The sequence below is a fragment of the Eufriesea mexicana genome, unplaced genomic scaffold, assembly GCF_001483705.2.
Source record: "Eufriesea mexicana isolate 0111107269 unplaced genomic scaffold, ASM148370v2 scaffold1018, whole genome shotgun sequence".
NCBI lineage: Eukaryota > Metazoa > Arthropoda > Insecta > Hymenoptera > Apidae > Eufriesea > Eufriesea mexicana.
This window is the reverse complement of record NW_016909145.1, coordinates 962386-973550: the sequence shown is the minus strand read 5'-3', so window position 1 is coordinate 973550 and position 11165 is coordinate 962386. Positions and strand designations below refer to the sequence as shown.

At 27.7% G+C, this 11165-nt stretch overlaps 3 protein-coding genes across 7 annotated transcripts in view; 2 read left to right on the top strand and 1 right to left on the bottom strand.

Annotated features, from left to right (window-relative positions):
• Positions 1–761, top strand: part of Cdk12 (Cyclin-dependent kinase 12) — an 11563-nt gene extending 10802 nt beyond the window's left edge. For both annotated transcript variants that reach the window (XM_017899940.1, XM_017899938.1), the window contains one exon: positions 468–761. In XM_017899940.1, the coding sequence (XP_017755429.1) occupies positions 468–472 (5 nt within the window). In that variant the 3' untranslated portion in view covers positions 473–761. The remainder of the gene's footprint in view (positions 1–467) is intronic.
• Positions 762–816: 55 nt separating this feature from the next.
• Positions 817–3207, top strand: LOC108547371 (ras guanine nucleotide exchange factor B-like). Its single transcript, XM_017899866.1, is given in 6 exon segments — positions 817–928; positions 1243–1345; positions 1468–2536; positions 2615–2701; positions 2909–3011; positions 3088–3207. Coding segments are annotated over 6 exon segments (1527 nt in total). The 3' UTR covers positions 3141–3207.
• Positions 3208–5055: 1848 nt separating this feature from the next.
• IA-2 (tyrosine phosphatase IA-2) overlaps positions 5056–11165 on the bottom strand; it is a 14417-nt gene continuing 8307 nt past the window's right edge. For 2 of the 4 annotated variants that reach the window (XM_017899872.1, XM_017899871.1), the window contains exons 7-19: positions 11072–11147; positions 9926–10691; positions 9674–9829; positions 8812–8849; positions 8563–8721; positions 8366–8492; positions 8208–8275; positions 7604–7984; positions 7132–7347; positions 7013–7018; positions 5882–6246; positions 5743–5796; positions 5056–5577 (exon numbers count right to left, since the gene is read on the bottom strand). In XM_017899872.1, coding sequence (XP_017755361.1) covers positions 5313–5577; positions 5743–5796; positions 5882–6246; positions 7013–7018; positions 7132–7347; positions 7604–7984; positions 8208–8275; positions 8366–8492; positions 8563–8721; positions 8812–8849; positions 9674–9829; positions 9926–10691; positions 11072–11147 — 2677 coding nt within the window. In that variant the 3' untranslated portion in view covers positions 5056–5312. The remainder of the gene's footprint in view (positions 5578–5742; positions 5797–5881; positions 6247–7012; positions 7019–7131; positions 7348–7603; positions 7985–8207; positions 8276–8365; positions 8493–8562; positions 8722–8811; positions 8850–9673; positions 9830–9925; positions 10692–11071; positions 11148–11165) is intronic. The other 2 variants (XM_017899873.1, XM_017899874.1) reach the window with 2 other exon arrangements.

Below are 11165 nucleotides of genomic sequence, written 5' to 3'. Positions count from 1 at the left end.
AGAAAAAATTAAAACAAAAAAAAAAATGGGGGGGGGGGGGAGAAAAGGAAAGGAGGATAAAGGGATTTCAAAAAAAACTAAAATCAGATACATTTTAAACATTTATTTGTTGCACAAGTTTTTTTTTTATATGTGATGTTAAATCCTTATTTATTATGAAAATATTTACGGGATGTAATGTAAATAACAATGTCGAGACATAATAAAGAGATAAAAGTACACAAATTTAGTAGGCTTTTTTTAGGACAGAAAAAGTAATTAATTTAAAGATATTTCGATATACATTCATATTTACAAATTAATTATATATAAATAAATAATTTCTGTTTGGTTAGATACTTACGAAGTTATGTAAAAGATTTTTTTTAACAAAACATGATAAAATTAAAATATTCAAAGTTACGATTTTTGAACATAATAAAGACAGGATAAGAGAAAAATTAACACAAGTTTCACGAACGTTTCAGATTGAAGTGATTGCAAGAGAAACACGTACACTGCAAAAGTGAGGTTAGGACGTGTGCTTCTGTACCAGCAAGCTGTATACAATGTTTGACGATATTATGGCGATTTGTGCTGCGGTTTAAAAAGAAACTGGCGACACGCTATAGATTATTCAGTGAAGTGATCAGCAGTATAATGTTGTGGGAATGAATAATAAATTGTTTGTTTTCTTAAGTTTATTCGATTCTATGCTCGGTGTGATAATAATATACGCAATAAAAAACGCAACGAATTAATTAATGACAAGTGAAAAAAGAGGCAGGATATTGAGTTGTTTTAAAAAACAATTACCTAACCTCATTCGTTTTACTGATGGCTTTGCCAAGTATTTTACAATTTGATTGTTCCATAGATAATGAGATTGCGCAAAATGCTACGAAGAATTTCGCTGGATTTTTAGGGAAAGCATTTGAAGAACATAAAAGTAAGTACATATCACATGTTGTTTTTATAATAACAAGTTTATATTTTTCTTTATATTTATTTTTATAGTTACAAGAAATTATAAATTAAAAATTATTTATGAATTGTTTTGTGTGTTTTACAATAATATATAAAACTTATTTTTCGTGAAAAATTAAATTTTTTAAGGAATAGAATCTTCACAGTGAATTAAAAAAGTTCAGTATATTTGAAGTGTAATTTAAATTATTTCGTTCTTTTATATTGTAAATTCAATTTTTAATAAAATTTGTAGTTAAATTATTCTATTTAAATAGTATATTCTTATATTTGCAGAGTTATGGAATGAATATTTAAAACTAAGAAAATATTGTGAAGATGCAGATTTTAACATTCCATTTCAAGTACTTGAATCAGATATTTATAACAATAACAATGTGTAAGTTTTCATTTTATTACTGACATACAATTTTTCTAAATATTATCTTAGAAAACTATAAATACTATTTCTTCTACTTATATAACATTATATTACATATTGTTAAACTTTTTATATTTCAGTATTACACCTGATACAAGTCAGGTATCATCAGGAAATACAGATGCATTTACATCTTCACACAACAGTATTTCTTCTAGTTATAATTCTAATATTTCAAATTTAGATAATATTATTTTAACTAATAAATCTATTGAGAAGAAAACTCAAGAAAATATGTTAATAAAAAGTCCAATACTTATAAAGAAATGTTATAGATGTAAGAGAACTAATCAAGACATAATATTTGAGAAATTAAAGAAAAGCAAATCTCTAAGTAGCAAAAATTATTATGATGGAATAGAATGTACATCTGTTGCAAGAATGGCAAAAAGATTAAAAGTTAGCACATCACATGATATAAATAATATATTAGTACAAAATAATAAAAAGCAGTCACAACCTATGTCTCTTTTAGATGAAGAATTAACTAATAGTACAACTCAGAAAAAGTACAAAGGTTTTGATTTTTTAAAACCATATATATCAGATATACCTAAAGAAAATATAGAAGGAAAATCAGAAAATCATAATAAATCTATAGAAGAGGAAATAATTCAAAGTAGTCCACTAAGTAATCATATAACATCAAGTTTGAACATAAAAAGTATAAAACGAAAAAATAAAACTCCTAACAAAGTTTCTAAAGAAATAAATCAAACTAGTCTTGATTTGTTTATGTCACCTGCACATATGTCTACACAGAAAAATCAATCACTTTTAATTACAGGGTTAGAAGCACATAATTTTTTTGAAGAAAACACTAAAAATGATTGTAATACTGAACATTTATACCTAAAAGATATCAGAAACTTATCAACTCCAATAAATGAAGTTAAGAAGATAGAACTACAAGAAGATATTATCTCAGCAGGAGGAAAGAAGTACCCAGAATCATCCAGACAATTGCTTGATACTGATTTTTCAACATTTAATGATGAAACATTCTTTTCTTTTGGAGAGGAATTTAAAAAAATGTCTACTCATGATACAAATAAGTTAGAAGATATTAAACAAAATATATCTGAAAACAAAATGTTACCAAAATTTTTATCTGTAAAGAAAAGTCTTATAAATAGTTTTGATATGTAAGTGATATTCATATAAATGTAAATAATTTTTTAAAATATTTATATTAAATTTAATACATTTTTTTTAAGACCATCACAGAATACAGAAATACATATTGATAAACCATCAAAGAAAAAGTCTGGGAAAGCAAAGGTGACTAGTACTTCTTGTCGGGAATGTAAAAGGGTAATATATAATTTTACTTATTATATAAAAAATAAAAATAGTTATAGTTAATTGAAATAATATTAAATGTAATTTGTTCCTTTTTAATGCTACATGCAGAAAATAATTTGTAAGTAATTATTGTGTATTATATAATATTTTATACTCAATATATATTTTATGATGTTTATATATTTATATGTATATAAGTGTAGACATTTTTTTTAGTATTATGCCAATCTTGGACTTACTGAACAAGAAATACAAGCAAGGCAAAATAAATGTTCTCGACACAAAGTTAATTACAATAAAAGAGAAGGTACACCCGAAGGTAATTTAATATTTTTTGATAATCTTAACAAAATAAAACGATATATTTAAATTTTATAAATGCTAATTTATTTTAGGTTTCTGGGATCCTGTATTTGCTGATCCATATACATCTACTTTGCAAGATTAAAATAAAGCATGTTAACATGCACTTCATTTATAAGTAATTATTATTTTATAAATAATTGTATATTTTGTAAGATTTATTTAAAAATGTATGTAATGAGAGCACAAATGTAAAGATATTTTTAAATGTGAAATTTATAATTGAAGAAAAGAAAAATAAATTTCAAGAATAAGAACATAATTGTATATTATGATTTGAACATAGAGTGATTTATTATATTATAACACATATAGTATTACATTTTGAGTAACATAGTATAGATTTATATATTATTTTATTTTATATACTCATCCTTTTGCATAAAAATATAGAATCTTTTATATAAATTTGTGCTAAAGAAAAGATTAATAAAACTCATTTGTTAGTCAAATTTTGACGTTGAGTTCACAATATATCATTTGTATTAATTCAATACAAAATATAAGTTATCAATAATTAAATATCATAAATAAATTTCTTATGCATTTAGGTATTTAGAACGTGAAGTGTTCAGAAATGGAAGCAACATTAGAGAACAAAATTACTTGATATTATGTATTGTTTTGTTTTACATTTATTTTTTGTTAATTTAACTAATTTGTAGTACTCGATAAATATCGATGTAAATATGACTGTTTCATAAATTGTAATGTAGTAGAAAAGGGAAGTAGCATAGAAATATAAAATGTAAAGAAACATTAATTGTTAGTAATCGTACTGCACAATAAAGAGGAAGGAATCGCAAATACAACCTATTCGTCTTGTGGGAGGCTGGATCTACAGGACGAACAACGCTGCAGTTTTAAAGCAAGGGCGATACTTCCATTTGCCATTTTTCATGTTAACATCACAATTTGTGCAAACATATATATGTATATTTTTCTTTCTATATACCATCTAACATTTTTCATATGATATTTAAAACATTAAGTTTACTTTATGTAATTGTATTCTACTTCATATGTATTTGACACCAATAAAATATTGTTCTTATAATATTCTTATAATCCCGATACTTAATTATAACATGTATATTGTGCAGCTCGATTATTTTTTTCTGTATGCATAAAAAAAATACTGATAAATGATGCTTTTTGCAACTTCTTCACATGAAACTTTATATTTAATGTTTAATAAAATTTTATTTCATGGATGCAACAGTCAAAGCTGTTCATTAAAATCCATATTTTTTTGAATCTCTAACAATAGTATAAAAATTCTGATTTCAATTCTTAATATGGGGATCTCAATTCTCGCATTTTTAACATAAAAATTTCATTTAAGTGTTGTATATCAGAAAATACGTTACACGTAATCAAAAATTTACAAAGAACTTAATTTAATAAAACAGATAAAAAGTTCGATTAAACATATAATTAGTTATATGTGATTTAATTAATGTGAGCATCAACGTTATGTACACTTGAAAGAATTGACTGGGCAGATAGAATTATATTAATTATTAGACGATATATTTTGGTATCATATTTAAAGCTATTGTAAAGCACGTTAGTAGAATTGTTTATAAATGAAAGTAACATATTTTCAATTGAATAAAAATAATATTTTTATGATATAAAATTAACTATATAATGAAGTATATAAAGACTGAGCTTTATAATTGGAGGTAAACATTCATTTTCACAATAAAACAATAAATCATATTAAAATTTAATAAAATTGATCACTATAAAGTTTACCTCAAAAGACAAGTTTATAAGAGTATACAATACAAATAATTCCATTACTAGCTGATATTTAGAATTCCATCAGCTGTATAGCTCAGTCTTTCCATATGCTTGTACTTGATTATTCAAGTAGGCCGTAGTTAAATAAGATGCATAATAAGTATTATGGACTGTAATAATGAAATCTTTTTTAAAATAATTATTCAGCATTATAATTTATATGCATATATCTATATCGTATAATTAAGTAAATAAAATTTGTAGAACTTAGAGAGTTTAAAATTTGACATTTTCTGCAACAAAATACAATAAAAGTAAAATCTGTTAAAAGCGTGAATAGATGCAGACGAATTCAGACAAGAAAGTTATAGAAAATGAAAGATTTAATAGTAATTTTAGATTCTTAATGCGATTATGGTTGACTAGAAATATTTGGCCATTTTTTGTCAGTGAAATTTATACTTTGCCTCTGCTCGCCGCAATTGCTATTTCAAATTCGAATCGAAGTTTACTGATCTTGTTTTGTCGAAAAATTGCTTCCTGGTAGAGATTTTTCTGCAGGAGGTACAGGTAAAGCTTTAAGGATTGCGTGCACTTCTTCCGCCACTGCCATGTGGACGAATTTATATTGTTCTTTTGTTGTAACCATACCAGGTCTTTGATCTCTTATATCATTTAATGTAGCTGCAATATCAATTTCTTTGGATCCTTTTATCATACGGTTCAAGACCATATCGATTAAACAATAGGTACCAGTGCGGCCTGCACCATCACTATAAAAAATTATGCTTTTTAATTTTTTTGTTATAATTATAATAGAATTATTATAATAGAATTATTATAATTATCACATATTATTAATTTATACTAAAATTTATGGTTTAAGCAATATTCTAAACATAACATTTTAAACGTAAAAGATAGAAACTCTACTTTACCTGCAATGCACGACTATAGGGCATGATCTGCCTTTGTAGGATTTGTTAATTTTCCTAAAATTACATATTAATAGGTATTAGTATAACGATGTGTTTTATTTACAGACACGAGCATTATTTGAATTTATAAGACATTTACCGGCGGAATTCAAGAAGAGCTTTAATGGAATGTGGCACACTGTTTTCTGGCCAAGACAAGAAGTGGAATTGCGTTACAGTTCTTGTTTCACCGGTACGTAGATTTTTCAAGTAGAAAGAACGCACTAGGTAGTCGTCACACCAGAAATGCTCGGACACAAGATGTACCTCGTAAATATGATACAATTCTGATCCTTCCTCAGGCCAATAACGATGGCACATAGCAACACCTTCTTCGGTGAGTCTAGTTAACATCACGATTACAACACTGCCTTGTTCCCAAACTAGTTGCCAAAAATCAGCTGTTGTTTCTGGAAGTGGCCCTTGCGTGGCGATGTAAGCTGGATTTCGTGGATCATGATCAGCCTAGAAAAAAATAGATTGTGTTTGAATGTAGTCTTTGTATTATTGGTTTTCTACTGAGAAGCAAGTCACACGGCTTTCTTTAGTACATAGCAAGCACATTTCTATTTTATAATCTATTATGCAATTTTTGTGATTTTATATTATGCAGGAATTCTTTTGATTTTGCAATGCAATTACTACTGTTCTTTTTTTTATTTATTTTCATGTAATAAAAGCCACTTTGTGAACTAATACCTAAACTATGTAGTGCTCATTTTGCGTTTATCTGAAATGATGATTTACTCGAAAATGTAGATAAAGTTCACAGGTTCATTTAGCATACAAACGTGATAGAAAATGTTTATATAAACATTTTGTTATGTATTATGTATATATTTTGTTATACTTTACAATTTTTTGAGTGCATATTTTCTTTCATTTGTTTTCTTATCTAAAATAACTGATAGTAAGAAAGTTTAGTAATAACGTTATTAATATTAAACATGTTTGACAATTATTTTTACAAAGAAAATTCAAACAACTGTAAATTTTATAAAATTTTATAAAATTTTAACAAATGTATATAAAAATTTATTGTGTTTTGTATACTAAATTTATCTCTAAGTATCTCTACATTTATGATAGATAGCTTTGACATGCCTCGATTTGCAATAAACGTTACAATATTATTGAAATATCTACATAGAAGCGTCTTTAAAAAAAGCATTGCTTTGTTATCATATTGCAAATATAACAGTAGATTGTCCATGCTCGTCGTGTGACTTACCGATTTCTATTTTCAGTTCCATTTTCAACGATTTAAAAATGAAAACCACGCATATATTATTTTACTCCATATTTATATCTTCTGGGGAATTTTTAAATGATAAACTCAAGAATACTTACAATTGTAGAGGCGTTAATATAGTCGGAGTTATTGATATTAGCGAGATCGTTTAGAATCACCCTAGAATGATCGTAGGGAATCGGTGCCCCGGAACGATTGCATTTAACATTTCCTTCTCTTTGCGCTTCTATCGAAGAGAGAGTTGCTTCTTTTGGGCATAACGACCATTCTAGATCCAATCGGTCCTTATTCTTTAAGTGATCCTCCATATAACTCTGAAAAAATATACAACGGAATTTTAGACTCGTATTCATTAAGATATAAAATATATACACTATAAATATGTTTCATAACAATATAAACTTATGTGAATAATTAAGTTATTATTTCAGTCATTGAGTCAATATCTGCGTGTATTAATTTAGACGAAAGCATAAGACATAAATTTTCAAACATTAAAATATATTTTTATGTCATTTCCGTATTATCACCGTACCATAAAATATTAACAAAAATATTATATCAACATACTAGAACCATTTGTCCGGTTGCTATGTCCATGTTCGAAAGTGCTGGTTCTTCTCCCCAAGAAGATGTGCTAGATCGATTCGATGATAAATTAGTGGATTCATTTTCTCGACTTAAGCTTGTAATTCGTGGGGAGTCTGGTTTATCCGATTGTTTGGCGTGCATTCTTGCTCTGCACAAATCTTGATAATCTTTAGATACCTCTGGGTCGGGTGTGGTTAATCCTGCCAACTTGGCTCGAGACTTAATATGTCGACGAACGATTATCAAAGTAATTATGGCAATTGCAATGACAACTCCGACTCCTACAGCCACTATTACTCCAAACATGTTGGAACTCATCTCGGGATTTCTGACAACTTCCAGCATTGCGGGCAATTTGGTCTTTAAATAAAAAAATATATTAATTTTTGTTTAATACAGTTATTTCATTGTAGTATTAAAATGCACTGTTTAAAATAAGCAGAGGATCACGTTTCTGATGAATTCTGCCTACAATGTTGATGTATTTTTTACGATGATGATGTATTTATAGGCGAGTGATCCTGTAATTAGTTTGAACAGTATAATTGCAAATGTTATGTTCTAGACATATTTTGAGATGAACCTTATCACCTATGCCTGCGCGCTTCACTTCGACACCCAGAATCTCTTTCAGTTTACCACTTATGGGACCTTAAACCATAACATAGTTGATTAATTTCATGGCTTATTATTTACACTTATTAAATTATTGATTCGTAGATTAATATTTTTATTAATTACCGATGTGTGTGGCGACGTCGGTAGCATTATAATTTTTATTGTTTTTAATAACTTTGAAGGTCACTTCTGCCACACCAACTCGAATATCTTTTAAAGAGCCAGGTGTTAGTCCCAATAACTTGCTCACCTGAAAATTAAATAATTATATTTCGTATTTTCAAAAAGAAATTCGGATTTTTATGAACACCAACAATTACCTCTTTGACAACATGTTCTCCTTCTGACCATGTGTGAAATTCTTGCTGAAATTCGATGTAAACGTAATCTAGGTCAACATTGTTATACGAATTTGAATTGACTGTATGTTGACCAGCTTCTGCTTCTTTCTTTACGTATGGAGTAAGTAATACGTCATTCTAAAAATGAATTAATTTGATGATTGTGATGATTATATTGTTCATATCACACATTTTACTTTTGCTTATTTTATTTTGCTTAGTACTTACATCTTGTTCAGTTTCGATAGAATCAGAATGATTTTCTTCTGAAACCGTAAAAACTTTTGATGTTAACACTTAGCCAACCGAATGGGACGATCTCCTCGCTTTAAAGTAAGTCGCTGTATAACCACCCGGGGAATCTTTTTCTTTTCTTTTTAGTTTTGAACTGGAGTTGTTTGCAATACATTGGATTAAAGTTTTATAAGGTATAAAAAAATACCACTAAAAATGGTATTGTAAAATGTAAAAATTAAAGCGAGAGTGTGCATGCATGCAGCATCTGTCTGTACTTAAATATGCCTAATAAATCATGGACATATACTACTTAAAATATTTAACAATTCCCAGACCTATACTACTTAAAATACCTGAACAATGCCTAATCTATATTAATCAAATTATGCTTGACCAATTGGTGGCATATGCTATTTTAATTATGTTAATAACTTTTTCATTAACTTTAACTAAACTTATTTCACAGATTTTATTGAAAGTTATGTTTTATAAAAGCAGTCAAAGTATTCAATAAATTGGAAATAATTCCAGTTTAAGACTGATTAATAACAAAAAAAAATAAATATGATGAAAGTCACGTGTTGCTAAGAAAAAGTAGGAAACTCTTCTATCGGTCATACAACAACTTACTTTAAAGGGAGATCTTCTCATTCGGTCGGCTAAGTGTTAATTTATATACAGGGTATCTTTTTTATCTGGTTTTGGTGGAATATCTTGAAAACGACGAGGGATAGAAAAACAATGTTAAGACAAATATTGTTTGGTATAAAGAAAATGGTAATTAAAAATTACATACATATATATATATATAAATATAAGCTAATGTAACATAAAAAAAAGTAACAATATTTACCTGCTGGGGATGGAGTTTTGAATGCATAGTTATTTGTTGAAAATGGAGGCCCTGGTTTCTTAACATCTAGACGTTCCCGTCGTTTAAATCCAGCTAATCCACGTCTCCAAAGGAATTCTGTTAAATCGTCATGAACTAAAGTATCGTAGGCATTTTCTAAAAATGTACAAAGTTTAATTATCTATCACCTTTTTTTATATAACTATTTTAAATAATGTATATCTTCATATAATGGTAATAAAAAAAATATACCACTAGTTTCAATATTAGGTTTATCATTAGCAGGCTGGACAAGTCCTCCTTCGGTATAAATCCCTTTTCCTATAGATGAGCTATCCTTTGGAGGCACTTGTTCTTCATCGTTCACATCGTCATAATTATCATTGTTATAATTATTCTGCGAGTTACGCTTCATATTTTCCAAAAAAGGTTCAATTTTACTAGGAAGCTCAATAAATTTTCTAGGTTTGTACTTTTTTGAAAATGCCTTCTCGTAGTCAACATCAAAATCTTCGTCTTCATCTTCTTTCTTGGCAGAATAATCATTAGATTTATCGTTCACCAGAAACTCCAATTCATCAGTACTTAGGCTTATGGGATACAAATTTATATTTTCAGAAAGTTTCTTTGATAGTTTCTCCTCTTCCAAAGCATTTTTAAACGATTCCATTGCATTGTTGTCATAATCCCGAAAATTATACGGTTGTCGTCTGATTCGGTATAGCTTTTCGTTGAGTCCATCGAAAGTCACAGGTACTTTCCGAGAATTACTTTCATCATAATTTTCTTCATAACTACCTTCATTCGTTGAAAAATCATATTCGTTGTCAGAATTTGGATTGTATCTGTAAAACTGGGAATCTGTTTTTCTCAATTGTTCTTTGTATGGCGACTGAGAAATTTCGTAATTGTTATCAGGATCCTGAAAATATCGATTTTCTGTGCCGGGAGGATAATAGATTTCACTAGCAAATTTGTTATTGCTAGGCGTAAATTTTACTGTCGCTAACGCGGGTACCTTAAAAAGTAAAGTTTCATTTTTAAATTCTAAAAGTAATTTATGGAATCTTACTACGATTATCGTCATTATTATAATACATTCTATGCTGCATGATTTTCTCGATTACTAAATCTTTATTTTATAATTGTAATTAAATATATTAATATGAATCCTCGATTTTGATTTAAAGTTTGTAAAATCAATTTTTCTAGCACGATTTGTTTTAATGTAAAATTTTTTAATTTAATCTTTAATCTTGTTTTAAGATTTTATCGAAACTATTTTCTACTATTAAATATTATGTCGTAATATTTTTTATTCTAATGTTCTTCCGAAGTTTTTCATGTTCTCGCAGCACAGAATGTATTACAATTGGACTATGTCGTGATTAGGCTTACTTCTTCTTGGTTGATTTTGTTTTCGACATATGAACGGTGTCTTAAATGATCACAGAGTCGAAGATCGTAGTTTTCTCTAAAAAAAAAAAAAAAA